The sequence below is a fragment of the Pectinophora gossypiella genome, chromosome 2, assembly GCF_024362695.1.
Source record: "Pectinophora gossypiella chromosome 2, ilPecGoss1.1, whole genome shotgun sequence".
In the NCBI taxonomy this organism is placed as follows: domain Eukaryota; kingdom Metazoa; phylum Arthropoda; class Insecta; order Lepidoptera; family Gelechiidae; genus Pectinophora; species Pectinophora gossypiella.
In genome coordinates, this window is record NC_065405.1 from 4908450 (window position 1) to 4926701 (window position 18252).

At 39.4% G+C, this 18252-nt stretch overlaps 2 protein-coding genes across 8 annotated transcripts in view; one reads left to right on the forward strand and one right to left on the reverse strand.

The window, feature by feature from the left end:
- The first annotated feature begins 93 nt into the window (after window positions 1-93).
- LOC126372462 (adenylate kinase) lies at window positions 94-1829 on the forward strand. The gene is made up of 3 exons (XM_050018238.1): window positions 94-593; window positions 763-999; window positions 1261-1829. Exons 1-3 carry the CDS (start codon window positions 492-494, stop codon window positions 1648-1650), a joined length of 729 nt encoding a protein of 242 aa, XP_049874195.1. The 5' UTR covers window positions 94-491; the 3' UTR covers window positions 1651-1829.
- Window positions 1830-3812: 1983 nt separating this feature from the next.
- Window positions 3813-18252, reverse strand: part of LOC126371816 (guanine nucleotide exchange factor DBS-like) — a 165475-nt gene continuing 151035 nt past the window's right edge. For 5 of the 7 annotated variants that reach the window (XM_050017186.1, XM_050017202.1, XM_050017210.1 and 2 more), the window contains exons 13-20: window positions 13703-13888; window positions 12273-12464; window positions 10823-10948; window positions 9598-9795; window positions 9088-9290; window positions 8411-8579; window positions 5523-5655; window positions 3813-5316 (exon numbers count right to left, since the gene is read on the reverse strand). In XM_050017186.1, the coding sequence (XP_049873143.1) occupies window positions 5219-5316; window positions 5523-5655; window positions 8411-8579; window positions 9088-9290; window positions 9598-9795; window positions 10823-10948; window positions 12273-12464; window positions 13703-13888 (1305 nt within the window). In that variant the 3' untranslated portion in view covers window positions 3813-5218. Of the gene's footprint in view, window positions 5317-5522; window positions 5656-6920; window positions 7156-7187; window positions 7796-8410; window positions 8580-9087; window positions 9291-9597; window positions 9796-10822; window positions 10949-12272; window positions 12465-13702; window positions 13889-18252 lie in introns of those variants that run through there. The other 2 variants (XR_007567088.1, XM_050017230.1) reach the window with 2 other exon arrangements.

Consider the following 18252-nt stretch of genomic DNA (forward strand, 5'->3'; position numbering starts at 1 on the left):
TATCTTTTGAGTCTCACAGTTAACTAAACGCATGAATAACGTCAATATTGCTATTAGTAAAAAACATTTGTTATTTAGAAATAACTTGCAAAGTAGGTAAACCAAAAACCGTCCGTTTGCTGTACTCATTATTTACGTTATATGTTGTTTCTATATCTTGTATTTCCGTATTTGTTTATGTTATGTTACCCAACAACCACAAGAGAAGAGAGAGTTAAGTATAGTAGGCCATGATGTAAAAAAATATAAAAAATGACAGTTAATTGACGTTTATCGATCAACGTCACCATCACACATGTCCGGTCGGCCTCAAATCTCTCTTGCCGTTATCAAGTTTAATTTAGATAGGTATACATTTTAATTTAGATAGTAAGTAGTCATTGCACGTGACGTGACGGACTTGTCGTCAGTGGACATTTATTTAAATTAAGAAATATCCATAGTTCATAGGTTATTTTCAGTACAAGTTCGTATTAGGTTCTTTCACCGATATGGCTCCTGCAGCTACAGCATTAAAAATTCAACCTGATGAAGACCCTATTGGCATCAGAGCAGTGCTCCTTGGGCCACCCGGCTCCGGCAAGGGAACTCAGGTATGAAGTTATCTTTGTTACCTTTGACCTCTGACAATAGGCACCTTGAAACTTTCAATGTTATACCCTACTCATCAATGATGAATGGTAATTGACTTCTTATTGAGTCTTTACTGTTACATAATCGTAGGTGGACTTTAATTGACGATTGTGCATGTTGTCTTTGTAGGCACCCCGCCTGAAAGAGAAGTACTGTGTATGTCACTTATCTACCGGCGATATGTTGCGCGCCGAGGTGGCGTCGGGCTCCGACCTCGGCCGCCGCCTCAAGAAGGTCATGGATGAAGGCAAGCTGGTATCCGACGAAATGGTTGTTGACATGATTGATAAGAACCTGGACCAGCCTGAATGTAAGAACGGGTTCCTGCTGGATGGTTTCCCCAGAACTGTGCCGCAAGCACAAAAGGTAAAATTTTTGTTTATTGTTTTGTAATCAGCCCCCTTATCTATCTCCCACTTATAGTTCTACATGTATATCACATCTATAATATTTTAATAATAAATACATTTAAAATATTTCTCATTAGATCACTGCAACCAGCATAGTTCAAATAATTAAAAAATTTTGGACTAAAATAATAATCAATCAATATTTATGTGTATTAATTTTGAATTTCCACTGGCCAGTTTTATTTATTTGAATGATAAAAAATATTTATTATTTTAGTTGGATGACTTGCTGGCGAAGAGAAAGACTGAACTGGATGCAGTGATTGAATTCAGCATCCAAGACAGCTTGCTGGTCCGCAGAATCACTGGCCGTCTGATCCACACGCCTAGTGGACGGAGCTATCATGAAGAGTTCCATCCTCCCAAGAAACCCATGACTGATGATGTTACTGGAGAACCCCTGATCAGGAGGTCTGATGATAATGTTGATGCTCTGAAGAAACGTCTGGCCACATATCATTCACAGACCGTGCCGCTGGTGGACTACTACTTAAGGAAAGGCCTACATTACAGAGTAGACGCCTCGCAGGCGGCCGATACTGTTTTCAGTAAGATTGATAACATTTTCAAGAGCCGCATTTTCAGCAGATTGCGGGCATCTCAATAAACAATCAATTTCTTTTTAAGTAAAAGTGGGGATTGATTTGTGGTACAAATCTTTAGATTCCATTCTACGAATTTGTGATCATTTGGTGAATGTTGTTTGTTTTTGAGAAACTTTCTATACATGTTTACTTTAGAGATACTATTTTTCTTGGACAAATACATGAAAATGCAACAGTGGAACATTTTGTTTGATTGGTTTGGCAACATAGTTGATAAGGTATTGTGTTATCAAAACAAATGTTTTCTTTATCTTAAACTGGGTGAGTGAAGTAAATTGTTTACTTAATTAACAATATTGATTTCATAAATAGATACTCTATTGTAAGAATTGGAAAGAAGAGAACAATTTTCATAAAAGAAATTTATTTCCATGACATTATAACAAACAGTACTACAGAAACTAAAATAATATGTTAGTTTGTTTAAGCTCGAATAAAGGCAGAGACATTTTAAACTAGTAACTTGACCTGTTAAAAACTGCTTTTGAAGCATTGGATCGATTTTAAATTTCCTTGGTTATACATTATATTTTAATAACTTATAATATAGCCTTTGTTTACTGTTTTTATACCATCATTAAACACAAACTCTTTTTTGTGTTACAAACATAACGCCATTTGCTTTCTTAGTAACACAACAAAGGCATCTCATATATGTATGAAGTCAGCTACAGTAAACCCGATACAATTCGACTATTACATATTAATAACTTTCTGAAATGCCTATTGTCTAACTCCCTACCATAATATTTGTACTAGTTCTAAAGTATTCTATAGTGTTATAAAACGCTACTTATCTGGTTATCTAATTGAGGTCATTCACACAACCGAAACAAAGAGCGGCGTTGTTAGAAATAAGTTAATCAAAGTGCACAACAACATGACGGCCTGTGTAAAGTGAATGATGTTTTGAGCTCTATTTATAATGATAGTTTCATATTATTTAGACTACCCAAGGCACTGGAAGGGAGCTATTTTCTCATTTATTCCCATACATAGCTCAAACTGAGCGATATTAATTGAGAGTAAAATGTTTGTGATGGATGTGTTTAGCAGAGATGCTTACGTGAAAAAATGAGACCTGTGTCCTGTGTGTGAAGATACCTACCTACCTGGCAAAAAAGTTAAAAATTCACATTAATATTATAAATGTGAAATTAACCATCTGTCCGTCTGCTTTTTCACGCTTAAGCCGCTCAACCAATTTAATTGAAATTTGATATGGTGATAGTTGGAGACTCAGGAAAAGATATAGGATAGTTTATGTTCATCCATCATGTGAATAAAAATGTGACACGCGAGATAATCGAAGTCCACGCGGAAGGAGTCGCGGGCGGAAAGCTAGTGAAAGAGATAATTTATGAATTAAAAAGCGAAGTATCAGATTTCATGGTTTTCATGGATTTCAACGGTCTCGAATAGTCTGATTAAACATTTATATAAAGTTCATTTGTGCACTGTGATTAGGTAATGAATGATGTACTAAATTAACAGTAGGTAAATGACATGCAGACTTTGGATATCGCTTGTCATGGGGATATCGTATCTTGTGTCCGGGAACGTGTTAAAATGTGAAGCAATGAGCATCATACTCTGATACTGAGAATCCATACGATAAGGTCCGGATCAAAGTATAATTTTCACTTTTATTACCTTCAAGGTTAAAGCATTCTCTGTTAATTTGTTTTCTTTATTATGACCATTATATAATAAGAAGTGGTTATAGTGTTATACTGTACTTAGTAAATATATAAATAGAACTGTTACATATTTTTATAATATAAACTACTGTCTACATTCATGTTACCTATCATTGAAGCATAAAATATTAAGTTTTATAGAAGAAGAAAAGTACAAAGTGAGGAAAAGCTTAGAAATACCTATACTTAATACGTTTATAGGTTTATGTAATAGGAGTCATAAGTTTGATCAAAAAATTTATAAAATTCATCACTAGGTTTTTCACAGCCGTTTATAACATTTTGCACTTTATAATATTACTTAATATTGTATCCTTTCTTATGTACCCACACCTTTTCTTTTTAAAAACAGAGTAATATTTTATACTTAGAGCATAAATACAGGTGCGTCCATATAATCTTGGATGAAATAGGCGTCGGCGTAAAATAGATGAAGGGATAGGGTAAAATAAATAAAACACAACTAAAATAGACATATTCTGTGTAATTGTGGCCAGCTCGAAAATAATCATGAGTCTATACAAAAGGTACATGATAGGATGGAAATAATACATTTATACAATGAAGGAACAGGTACTGTGGTGGGAAACGCATGAAAGGGTGACCGTGCACTAACAAGTAACATTATCAATTAAACAAGCTTTTCCGAACAACATATCGTAGCCGTTTTTTTATTTACAACTTAATGTGAACAGACGGTCACCCTGAATTATGATATGAATGATGACAGCACGAACATGATATCATGATGTGACCATGACTAGCAACAATCAAGTTTTAACAACTACAATTTATTTGTAAAATACTTTAAAATATCGTTGTTATGTAAATAATATTAATCAACCGATTTAATATCATGCATTGAATGATGATTCTTAGATAAGCGTCGAATTTCTAATATGATAAGGATGAATGATATGAAAGTGTTTGGTCATACAGCAAACAGGTAAGTAATAACTTACCTATTTACTTTGGGAACGTTTTTCGAGCACAACATTCATGAGTTTGGATAGGCGATGTAATGCAGGTAAGTTGCTACCGACCAATACCTACGTAATTAAATATACAGGGCCCTAAACGACTATGATAAATCAATACTACCCACAGTATCTGTCATGGAGAGTTGAGACATAACACGAAATAACACCGAAAGCTCAACTAGCATCAAAATAAATTACTATAATTAAATAATTATGTACAGAAACATACGGAACCAGTCACTTCTACTGAAGTTTGGCAAGGTAACAGAGATTGTGACGGAATCATGTCGATACTTGAATGGTATTTAACGGAGACCCCAAAATTGTGACCAATGTATGACCCACTCAATATTCTGTGTTACCTTGCTAAACCTCCTCTACGCTACTACCGATAGCTTTGGATAATCGTAACCATATCATAACGATAACACGGGGCTACAGCTAAGACTAATTTACAATAAAGCTTCTTTTAGAACAACATTTACATACATTAACAAATATTATTGTTCGACATTAACAGCAACGAGTGGGGTGTCGAGTGCCAAATGCCATTTTGCTTTTGACATCGAGTGTCTTACTCTTTCTTTGGGTACACAAACATTGAACTTAAAATTTAAAGCCTACCGATTCTAAACCAATCGTTAAATTACACTTTACATTTTGAAGTTCTTTTGTTACCTAATTAATTGGTTTGAATTTAGAAGAAGGTACATTTTTGTGTGACAATCCTTGATATATTTTTTTAAAGATTAAGCCTCGAATCAAGTCCTTTGGGCCAGAATCCTTGATAAAACGCAACGTCAGTGTTGCCATTTTTCAAATAAGCACGGTCACATATAATTAAAAAGTCATTGGAAATGACACTGTGTGTATTTTAGAGTATTGTTGAGTTAGTGGTCATGCAGACGATCGTGTGAGCGGCTGGAGGAACGCGATGTCTTGCGCTGGTCGAGGTACGCCGCCGGCGCCCAGCCCTCGCCGTGGCCCGCTGCAAGTTCAAAATATTTTTAATTACTGATAATAAAGTAGCTAAGTAACAGTTCCAAACTCGCTCCAAATGTATAATCGTTGCAGGAGAACACAAAAACTACCTGCAAAAGTAATAGAATAATCGCTGCAGGTAATAATATCAGCAGTTTTCCCCAATATATTGGGAATGAGTCAGATAGAAAAGAAAGAGAGAGTGTATCTCACCTGCCAGGCGCACGTACCACCAGCCAGCGCAGCCGACTTTGAGCAGCTCGGCGTGCTGCCCCTCGCGCAGCGATACCTCACTGGCCCCCACCGCCGTGTAGTCTGACAGCGCCACTAGCGCGCACCCCACCGCCTGCGCATACCAACACATCAGTATAGTCTGCAATGACCATTACATCTCAAGTGTTATTTGATACGTACTACTGCTGTATGTCTTTCAATTTCTTTGTAACCTGGTCAAAATATCTTTAGTGTTACTCTCGTATAGGTACGATAAAAAGAACGTTTACAAGATATTTTAGCCAAGTTCACTTCTATGTAATTTCATTTCTACATGCTGTATGGTATAATTTTCGAAATGTCTCTGGCGGATATCTGTTAAACTCATGTTTACAGTAAATATGAAAAATGTATTATAAATACACCACACAGAGAGTTTGAAATCGACCCTGATAAATACACGGAAACATGCGTCCTTTCGCCCACCAAATCGTTATAGACATGCAACATAATTTTGCCCCATTTGTGATGTTATAGTATACCGACAAATTAGTACAGAATGTGCTATGAGTATGTGCTTAAGACCAATGAAAGAACGGTCTATATACATAAACATTGTACGTTTTAACGTACTAAAGTCAATGGAAAATAGCAAAGGTCTTTAACAATATTGATTCCCTCATCAATCTCAAATAAAAGCACATTTTGTTCTAATTCATGTTTCACTTTGCTGCATATTAGGCTGTCACATGCGAGTTATTAGTTTAAGCGCACACTGAAATTTATAATGTATTTTGCATACACGATACTTATAAATTATGTTATATAAGTACACATAATTATAATTAAATATATTTTGACCATGATTTTTCATATAAAATAATTAAATATCGAGTTTGAAGTATGTTCGTACCTAGGCATGTGATTTGTTTGCGAGTAGTGACATAATATTACGTAAATAAACACTTCGTCCAATGAGTTTAGAATGTGCAGTACTAGTTTTGAACAAAGTGTGCATTGCTATGAAGCAATATGACAGAGATGTAGAAGATACTTTAGAATAAGCGTTTCCACAACACACCAAATAGTGATGTCGGAGGTGATATAAGCTGAAATGCTGTGCCGAGCAGTGCTGACTTTAGATAACACTCTTTATATTAGGTATAAGACAGTTTAACTTACATAGAATCGTGTTGTTCTATAACAATGTCCATAATGATGTAAGAGTTATTTATTACAGATAGAGAGGGGTGTAACACGCATTACACCGATGTTTCGACTTGTACGTAAATAAAATATGATATCAATATTAATGTAACATTTATCGAAGCAAGCGCATAATCAAAACAAAAAGCACACCGACAATGAGTGACATAACAAACAAAAAACATGACTTACACGGTAGTTACTGTTTCGACATATTATATCCACGTTCGCAGTCTAATTCTTTGGTTACAAAACTTTGGATATTAACTCAGTCTCTTTTCGTCTTATGTACAAGCCTCTTATATCTCGCAAGGGTTATTTAATACTGTGATACGTAAAACGTAGATGTGGCATGCGCCGAGCCCGATACCGAAAAGAATTGTACCATTCTGTGTATGGTACCGTTGAGACCGACGGCCTCCGTCACCTGTTGAACAACACAACTTACAAAGTGGCGGCCATTTTGTTCATAGCTCGCAACAAAATGGCGCGCACTGAGAAAACCATACTGCTCAATAACCACCTCATTTATTTATTTATTAGGTATTTTAATTTAGTTTATTTATATATTAGTGAGGTGCCACGTGGATAGTGCTTAACTAAATTCTCTGAGGCTTTTGTGCCGGTGTCGCTAAATCATTCATAAAATTTAAATTAACTTAAAGCGATGATGGGTGGTTGGCCAAATCAATGCAGTGACGGCGTGAACTCTATCGGACTGGGATAGGGCACTGGTATCGTCTTATATCTCCGGAGTAATGGTTAGAGAATTTGTAGTTACGAACGAAGCTTTTTCACTACCTTCTGTTTAGTTTATTGAAAGTTCAATTTCGAATTTGTTATTAGTATGGTGAGATAGTGCTACAAGTTCTCTACCAAAGCTGAGTGGGTGGTTGTATCGTCGGCCACCGCCGCTGCACCCCTGCTCGCGACCCCTACTCTCCCGAAAGCATTAGGTGGTGCGGGTTGCAGCCTATCATGCGCTACCCGTGACTATTCAGCCCACATTCCTATACAAATACACTTTACACTTACATAGCAAGTGGATTTTTTCACTTCACTCAACACTGCAAACCCAAAATTAGTTGGCATTAATTTTTAGGCCCGCATTTAGTAAGCTACCCCGCAGGAAGCGCTAATTAAACAACATGTTAGTAATATTTGTTTTATAAACAAATTCAACATTTACAATTACAACAGGTACAAATAATATAATTATCTCACATTACATTATTATGTCTCAAGTCATAACGACAGCTTTACAAAGCCACAAGATAGAAACAACAGACAGTTTACTAACGGGTAGTTACGCCAATACAACAAATGTGGGTAGGTATCTGCGGATCTGTCAGACTTAATTTTTGAGTTCAAACAGTCACAAAACTAAGCCCTACGGGTACTGAGATAAGCTCCATATGGTCATATTAAACTGAATCACAGCGTAATGAGCGAGATCGGCACGGTAACGATATCGGGCGCAGCGCGACAAATATCGGAAGCAATAGCTGTCGAAACCTGCGATATTTATCGCGCTGCGCAAGATGAAATAACCCGTGCAGAACCCGCTGTCCTACATTCAAAAAAAATACTCCTCCCACTTATTCCGTGATTCAATTTTTTACATAATTTTTCCCCCCATGTTGACAGATCCCCTCCCGTCATCGACCAGTAGCGGTACATACCGGCGCATGGTCAGGCTCATCCTCCTCGTCCTCTGAAGGGTCGGTGGACCAGCAGGGCTCGTCGTGGGTATCGCAGGAGGCGGTGCGGGGGGTTGCAGCGGCGGGTTGCGGCCGCGACGGCGGCACGCTGCCTGGTGCTAAGTCCCAAGAGCTCGCTTGGATTAGTGTCCTGGAATAGATTGAAGTCCGTTTAAATCTACGTAATACTGATGTCATTTTGAGTACGAGGAGTTTATGATATTTCCACGAATTGCTTACCCATTCTACAGACTCAAGGCAACGCACTTTATTGTATTTTGACGCAATATTTTATTTGAGGTCATAGATATGTGAATTTGAAGCGTTGAGGGTCGAAGTAAACAAGCCCCTTGTCCCTCTCAGACTCTCTCACACTCTTTCGCGTGGATCTAGTTTGATTAGCAACTATCCCTCAAAGGATTCACTAATCTACATGTAACTTCAACATGATTAATGTTTACCTAAGAAGTCCGGAGACCCATCTGCTGGCCACAAAGATAGTTAATCAACCCCAACGGAACGGCCTATGTGGTCTAGAAGTTGAGCGTTGGGCTCACGGCCTTTGGCGGCTCAGTAATTACTTTGACACCAGGGTGCTGAGATTGGTAATCCACCTACCCACACGATAGAAGAAGAGCTCAAACAGCTAGTCAACCAACCTGTGGGCTCCATATTGTCGCACGCGCTCGCCCTTTAACTCCTTGAGCTGGTCGAGCAGCACGCGCTTGATGCGCTCCACCCAGGCCCGCTTCACCTCAATCGTGGGCGCAGTAATGGTGTGAACCTCCGCGCGCCCCTGCCGCCACACCTCGAACTTGCGGGGGTCGCCCTTCACTGACTCCGTTAGGCCGATTTGTGACATCTGTTGGGGATAGTAAGGTTTGATTGATACTGTTTGTATTTGAACGAGATGAAAAAAAGCACTGAATAATTTGATAAAGGTAATTTCTGACCCGTACAAGACCAAAATGTAAATCCAATGTTAGAACAAAGGTAAAACCGGTCCAATAATCTGTGTAAGTCGGTGAAAGAATACCCAGATCTGTGAATGTGAATTTAGAAGAATTTCTTTCCTTAAATTGACTTCAAAATAATTAGGACTGGCAGTCGTAACCTCTGATAAGTCAAGGTGACATTTACCAGCTTTTCAAAACTATACATAAACCCACCTGAAGTTCATGTTTGAAGTGGTACGTGGCTTTGTTATGGCTGTTCTTGGTGGCGGGTTTGCAGAATAGCATGGCCTTCTCGTACAGGAAGATGTGTCGGCGGCGCGGCCGTATCCTCAGCCGTAGGTCTCGCTTGTTCTCTGATACTACCAGGAACGAGCCCTGCATCAGCAGCTCGCCTTGCTGGCTGAGGTCCACCTGTGGGGCAGTTTATGAGTTACGTGGTTTGCTGATTCTCACTTTCGAACTTCGGAAATTTAAGTAAAGAGTAAGCGTCGCCTTATCGGTTTAGAATCATTTGTGGTTTAGTTTGACGGCAAGATTCAAGATGCACGTTTTCCAGTTTTAAAAAGTGAGTAGTCTTCGTTATTATTGGGTCTGCAAATATGATGAAGATGAAGAGAACTTGTAATTTTTGTATTCTTTTTATATATTAATTTCCGTGTGGTTTCTGTCCTGTGCTACCTAAATGTAATGTAAGTACCTGTCTGTATGTGTCTGTAGTGTCCGAAAATAATAAATGTTTCTTTCTTTTTTTTAATTTTGCTTCAAGTTTAAAATAGGTACCTACCTATAGAACTGAGGTTTATTCCATTGGGCTATAAGTAGGTATAGGCAATCAACGCGATATATTTAAGGTAGGAAAAGTACTCAAAGTGAGAGACCTGGGAAAGTGACGAGAAGATTGGCGTGTGATACTGCCGTAAACTCTGTCGCATGTCCAAGATCAATTTCGCTGTGATAAGCACCAACATACGTGATTACATCAGCTAAGTGTATTAATCTCGGAAAATAATCTTAATACCAAAGCAGGAGAGTTTAAAAATGCTTTATGTTGTTGAATCTTCGTGTCCAATGACCGGTGAAGAACAACATTTTCTAGAGATTACTGTCAATTAACGTTTGGATTAAGTTGTTTGATGATACGAGATTAGTACTCTCAGTTATTGGATTCGTTTGGTGTCTAAGCTTGAATGATGAACGCGACAGATTTTTCACGGTCGGTTAATATAGCGAGACACTTGATTACTTACGAGTTATTTTTTTTAAATCACCTATTTCTTCTGTCGTGTGGCTTGTAAGGTTGATTACTGATCGCATAAACCCTAGGGTTATTTATCGTGCTGCCAAAAGGGATCATTGACTGCACACATGGTTTTAAGGACTTGATTTGCTTGGTTGGCTTTGGTTTGGTTGGTGGACATGGTTTGGAATTCAAACTCACCGGAACCCCAGTGATGGCGATCTGATGCATGGAGTCGTTGACGCACTTCAACACGACGAGCATACAGTCCAGAGCTTCCTGCAGACCCGTACTCATCGACCCACACTCACTGTACCGGAGTAAGTCCTGGAAAGGATCATTGATTTATATTAATCTAAATAAATCAATCAAATTAAAACAGAAAAAAATATATTATAAAATTATTATTAATCTATTATCATTGATTTATTTTTTATTTATTATTATTGTTTTTTTTTTATTAATGTCACGTTAAATAGGCACACGCCGGAATGAAACTGGACAAACGCCAGACGAGGTGCTTTGAATCTTTTTAAACATTTAATAGTTTTAATTTAACATTTCAACATTCAACAACAAAATTCAACATTTTTCAATTGCAAAAAAATCCTTGTTGCCTGGCTAAAAACCAAAACATATCAAGAAATCGAAAATATAATTCAAACCAGAAAATAAACTAAACTGCTACTTAAAACCACTTCCAAATAGTTAAATCTACTTAGATCCATACACTCTCTCTCCATTTCTCTCACACCCAACCGCACACCCACATAAAAACACACACACACACACGTACACACACACACACACGTACACACGCACACTGCAAACTGTAGGTATAAATAAAATTCGCTTAGTACCTTAGCGTTATTACGGCCTCTATGTGAAACTTTGTACCCCTTAAATTAAAACTAGTACTTACACTTATGATACCTCTTGATTTGTAAAGACGACGTACTTAGTTTTACTTAATTACTGTAGCCTAGTTAAATAATAATGTAAATCTAGTTATAGAAGAGCGGAGTTTCATATCACAAGCAAATCGTTGCTTAAATGGAGCCTCCGTGCACCTGATAATGTAAAATAACTAAGATAAAGAAATAAACATTTTTTTTTTTAATTTATTATTTGGGGCAGAAAATTATGGCGCCAATTCCTGCAGACACTTCCTAATTTTATTTTAAGTTATACCTTTCTTACCCGCCAACATTGAAAGGGACGGAAAATTGCCAACTGCTAATTTTAAAATGAATGAATAATCCGGGCAAATAAAATAGGCATCTCGCTTGTATGCAACCCGTTTGATAATATCTGTGGTTCTTACTTATGAACTATGCGAGGATTTGAGTAATGGTAACGCTAAGCCTATGTTTACGTAGACATACAAAATGGTTTCGGAATTATGAAGGCTCTCTCTAGCCGAGAACTGAGGCGTTTAGATGGAGCTGAGAAATTAGGAGAGTCCCAAATCCTAAATGAAGATGGGATTAATACTGGCTCTTACACTGTGCTAAAAATTGGACAACGCTGCATTTTTGACGTCATTTACCTTGGAAGTAATTTATCTTATATTCACGACATGGCTAGACGGATGGGGCATACTGAATGTGCTCTTATCCGGGAACGATACCCGAACGATCCGCAGACCCACCTTAAGAAGCAGCTGGTATTTGGTGATCCGCTGCACGGGTTTGAGCAGGTAGGCAGCGAGAGGCAGCTTGTGTCCCAGCCGCAGTTGGCACGCCTGCAGGAATAGATGGGTGTCCACTAAGGTCTCCCGCAGCCGCTCCGAGCGGGGGATGTTCTGGCAGTAGTAGCTGTATAGCCGGAAGAACGTTTCGCGCTGTTGATGGAGAAATGAGTTTGGTATTCATTATGTACATCTAACTACTTATACGTAATCATAGAAGTATCTCCGATGGCTCGGACGTAAAGTGCAAGTGCGGTACTGTTCCCCGAACGATGGAACATCTTACATAGTGCCCTGCGTGCCCAAAAACCTGCCCGCAGGAGGATCTGCTGCAGCTAGCGCCATACTTGTTGTCAAGTTTAGGGCCGATACTGTTTAGTTTGCCATCGACACGATAAGAAGATAGACAATAGTTATTTTGTTCTATTTTTAGTTTCGCTTATATCAGGCAACGAAGAAATTTTAAATTAACTAAGTTTGGTTGATTTGGTTTTGCCTGGGATGTACTCGTGAGCTCATATTTGGTTTAAAGAAATTCCAATCTCACACACAGCAATGTGCAAAGTACGTGTTTATTTGCAACAGGTAGTTTACTTAGGTATCTCTTGTATATAGAGATATAAATTAAATTAATTCAATGTTTAGACGATCACGAAAGTACACACGTTTAAGAGTATCGGTGCTTTGATCTTCGATGCGCGCCATGTTAATCAATATTCATAAAGCGAAATGAAATTTGGTTTTCAAGCTCTGTCAACTGAGCTAATAATTGGCAGCACGCTATAACAGCAAATTACGAACACTAAAAACACCGAAAGGAAAGAAAGTATTCATGATGTATAAACAGCGCCAATGTCTCTTAAGTAGAATGTAATTGTGTAAAGATTAGAGTAGAATTAAGGTATTTTTATTACTGTATTATTCATTCGTTTATAAGGTGGTAATTATGGATTGAGGACTGACAAGCTCATTCATACGTAAACAAACATAAACTACCTGTATACATCCCATTACCAGCCTTCCTTAAGCGACGGGGTTGGAGTATAGTTAGATACCAAACTCTTTCGTTGTATTAAGGGTCGATTAATTGAGGTGATTCCTTCATAAATACTCAACCCACACTAGATGCTCATCCCGGACACTTCATACAACTAACCTCGTTTTACGCAGACATCACACATTGACGTATCGTACACGCGTATCCGTGTGTGTGTGCGTCTGACGCCATACGATTGAAGAGCTACGCCATGAACTAAGTCCGAGAGGGTGGGGGGAGGGTTGTAAATCTAGCTCAGACGCTGCTAGGGAGTGGAGAGTTGCCGTTCTATATGTAGTATTATTCCTTATTCATTGCTAGAGGAGAAGAAGAGTGGAAAATGAATGAGTGGTACCTTTTCGACAAAACATAGCGCAACGAGTTCAGTCGCCGATATGGATCGCTCGAGGTCCTTGAGGAAGACGTCTTGGTGGAATGTGAAGAGTTCGTGGAGGTTGCCAAACAGCACGTCTGCTTGGCCGACTAGCGCTGCCGGTACCAGGTGCTGGTTCTCCGGCTTCTCTATTTCTTCCTTGTAGCCCTGGAAGAGCAGAATTGTAATTGGTTAAGTAGATACCGTCACGCCCTTAATTGGGGTGGCCCCACAAAACACCAAAAGATAATGTCGTAAGATGGATATGAACACATGGTGACATGTTTTGTCTATTGTCCATATACAGGGTATAACGGAACGGGGGTATCAAGCCGAAAGGGGACAAAACTATACCTTATGTAGATCTTATCTGCGAAATTTCAATTAAAAAAAAACACTTTTGATATTTTTTTCAATTTCAGTTAAAAAAAATATTTTAATATTCCCAGCATGTAAAAAACGCGGCACAGCACTATTGAGGTCACTGTTCTTAATCCACTCAAATATTGGCACCACACAAATCTCCTAGCGCGTCCTGGTCGCCTGGTACTCGTGGCGCTCGCACGGCCGCGATAGGTACGAAATTCGAGCGGGCGGCGGCTTTGGCGGCAACGTCAAAAGGAGTCGGCGGCCGATTGGAACAATCCGAGTCGGCGGCGCGTCGGCGACTGTAACAAACAATAATGACACTAAAGCGTCTAATAATTGGAGTCATTTTGCTTTGACAACTATTCTCACATAATTTTATGACGTGTAAAATAAGTTAAAATTACCTATTTGTTTAGGTAAGGTATTTAATTTAATAGTAAATAGGAAAAAAAAAGTGTGAAAGTGTGGGTAAGTAGGTAGGTAATTAATAATTAGACTTACGTTTTACTAGAAAGGTTCGAAATGTCGTCCTCCCCGTTCGATGCACAGACCTGCTCGCCTTTAGCTAGATGCCCTGGTATTGCGCAACATCTCCGGCGTCACCGTTAGTAACGCTTCAATGATGCGCTGCTGCAACTGCTCCCTTGGTGTTGATCCAGAAAGTGTGGCCCCATAAGCACACCTCCAACAATACCAGCCCAAACATTGATCCTCCATGATTGGTGTTGGAACGACGACTGGGACTGGGAGACAGGTGGGGGTTGGTGTGCGACCAGTAATGTTCATTATGAATATTACTAATCTCCTCTCTTACAAATGACGCTTCATCTGTCCACAACACTTTCGAAGCAAAGTCTGGTGAGCTTTCCACTTGAGCTGGGTACCATTCGCAGAATGCCACACGAGGTAAATAATCAGCAGGAATGAGCTCGGGCGTACGTTGCATGTGGTAAGGTTCGCGTGGTAGTCCTTGGGTTGGCTGCACGGCTAGTACGGCTTCTTCAAACTCCGGATCACGGGTCGCCGAGCGGCCAGTCTCGGATGACGCGTGGAAGGAGCCCGTTAAATGCAGTAGGCGATTGACCATTTGCCTGAAGCAGCGCAGTGAAGGCAGTTGCCTGGCTTCATCAGCTGGTCTACCTTCTATGAATCGCTGACGATACAAGTTCCGTGCTTCACTCAAGTTGCCATCGCCGGCACTCACACATATCATCATTTCATAATAACCTGCATTACTCAAAGACACCTCGAACTATCACTGATCACAGTAATCACAGTTATCACAACAAATCCAAATTTCGAACTTCACTCCGCAGATAGTAAACAAGCACTGACAAATAATTTGACAGTTTACTTTCGTGTGCATGTTTCTATCTCTTTCGAATGCTAGTATCCTGGTACTTAAGGGTAAGTATGTTGTTATTTCTTTGTGCGCAATAAAATATTTTTATGGTATTGTTTGAATGAATGAATGTATTGTATTTTATGAAAGTAGGTACTTATTTTAAGATTACTTTGAACCTAGAAAAGTAAAAAAGTCGTTTATCTAATAAGGATCACCCGCGCTCACACTCTGGCACTAACACAGAATTGCCAGGTTTCTTCGCAAATATCCCGCGCAATAACAGAAGGCGAAATGAATCGGTCAACAATAAGACATACTATCACTTGTAGCTGCCCCTATCCCTAATGGGGTGGGCAGAGTCACAAGAACATCCCATTAGCGGTACGAGCATGATAATTATTTATGTACCTATGTTATGATTACTTGTGGCTCTGTCTGCCCCATAAGAGATAAAGGCGTGATATTATGTATGTATGTCTGGTACGGGCATGTAGCGATACGAGCGTGAAGTGGTAAGTGAAATTCCGCAGTCTCTGTCTACTCCAATGGGAAAAAGGCGTGATGTTATTGTTCACTGTTGGACAATACACGACTACAATTTAGGAAGGAAAAAAAAATACAAAAAAAATAATATTTTTTATCATGGTTAATGATAACTTTCCCTTAACAGCACCGCCATTTTGAATTTCGGGTGCACTAGTGCTTGCCGATCAAAAAAAATACTATCGATAATCTATCCCGACCGAGAGTCGATCGATAGCAAGACTATTGATAACTCGGAAAGTGGGAATATTTTCGATTTTATTACCTAAGTGCAATACAATCGATAGTATCGTTGCGGATTAATAACAAACTATCGATAATTTTGCCCTCAGTCAATAGTATTGCAACACTCCGATAGTATGGTTATTTTGAGTGGGCTGATTGTCTAAACTGAATTTCAATCACTCAAAAGTCCATGGATTTAGATTTTTTGAAAAGTTATTTTTTTTATTTCTACCAATCAAAATCGTAGTTGAAAATGTTTGTGATCGATAATCGATACTGAACTATCGATAGTTCGAAACACTAGCGTGCCTTTTTCTATTCGCGAGCTCTGGCATCCTGGTACAGGGTATAAATCCCATTAACTGTCCCAATGCAATTTGCAATTCCGTGCTTCGGAAAGCACGGTTGGTCCCGGTGACTACTTACTTATGTAAGAAAGTAGTCATTACATGAGTCATGTCAGGGGCCTTTGGCGGCTCAATAGTGACCCTGACACCAGGGGTGATGAGGTTGGTAATCCACCTCACAATCCACACGATAGAAAAAGATTTTAAAAAATACTGTTATGTGTTTTTATTTCCTTGTACGCAATAAAGTATTATTGTATTGTATGAAAGTATTGTATTACTTATTTTAAGATTACTTTTACCATATCATAGTAAAAGTAAAGTTATGTTAGGTAGGTACTTTACTTGAGAAATTAATTTTGTCATTACTATGTTGTAAACGTAACATTAATGTCTCGTTAATAAGATACACAATCACTTGCAGCTGCTCGTATCCCTAATGGGGTCGGCAGAGCCATAAGTAATCAGAACATACTAACATAATATCACGCCCGTATCACTAAGGGGTAGGCAGTCACAACGGTACTTGAGAAATTTATTTTGCTTTTACTATGTTGTAAATCCCCAAGGAATTCTAACAAGCCTCTGACGTTGCCGGCCGCCTCAGGGAGGCACCCCGTCTGGCCAAGGTGCCGGACCCGGTAGTTGGCGGCTCCTTCACACTCCAGTAGCACATGGGCCGCTGTCTCGTCCATGCAGGTTCTGCACAGGGGCTTGTCGGTGACACCTAGTGTAAACAGATGTTTGTTGATATCACCGTGACCACACAGCTACACCTGCTACCTGTAGCTGTTACCTGTATTAGTGGAGACCTCTTCACATTTAGAATTCTTTTGGAGAGACAACTATTAATGTTGGGTAGTGCCATCTTAGCCTGCCTGCATTTATTTACGGTGGTTCATAGTCTGGTGTGTTTGTTCATTCCCAAATATCCTAATACCGAACTAGCTTTATTTGCGGATGATACAGCCATCTATTCTACGTGCCGTGGTCGAGTTATGATGACCGGAATTCTCCAACGCGCCAATGCCTTGGGCAAGTAGTTTCGCAAATGGAGAATCAAGGTAAACCCGGAGAAAAGTGCAGCGGTGTACTTTTCAAAGGGCTATTATAACACGTCACTGTCACGCTGTCAACTTAAGTCATCAAGGTGTCTGGCAAGCCGATCCCTTGGGAGGAGCAAGTCAAATATCTCGGCGTAGTCTTAGATAGACGTCTTACTTTCAAGGCCCATATCCAACGTGTACGCGATTGCGCCACGTTTGTAATGGGCCGTGTTCATTGTCTCCTTAACAAGCGTAGTAAATTATCCCTTAGGAATAAGGTGAAAATCTACACGACTTGCATCCGTCCGATCATGACCTATGCAGGGGTAGTTTTCGCTCACGTGAGTCTCTCTCAAATCTACCGTCTACAGGTAATACAAAATCGTTTCACGAAATCCACGGGAGCTCCGTGGTTCTTTCGCAATGGAAATCTGCACATTGACCTAGGTCTGCCAACCATTGCCCAATGGCTCAAATTAGCTTCAAAGCGTTTTTTCGTTTGATTCTGCTCCGCACCAAACAAATCCCCTGGTAGTTGCGGCTTCCGAATACATCCCGCTTAGGAACGGTACTGAATAGCATCGGCGTCCGAAGGATGTAATACGATCCCGACCCGATTACTCAAGCCATCAGCCAATCAGCTCGCGACAACAAACA

What these genes read in the sequence shown, in the direction of transcription:
- LOC126372462 (XM_050018238.1), top strand. Translation starts at nt 492, where the DNA reads ATGGCTCCTGCAGCTACAGCATTAAAAATTCAACCTGATGAAGACCCT. An exon ending in GCTCCGGCAAGGGAACTCAG is followed by an intron (nt 594 to 762) that starts GTATGAAGTTAT and finishes TTGTCTTTGTAG; the next exon opens with GCACCCCGCCTGAAAGAGAA. An exon ending in CTGTGCCGCAAGCACAAAAG is followed by an intron (nt 1,000 to 1,260) that starts GTAAAATTTTTG and finishes TTATTATTTTAG; the next exon opens with TTGGATGACTTGCTGGCGAA.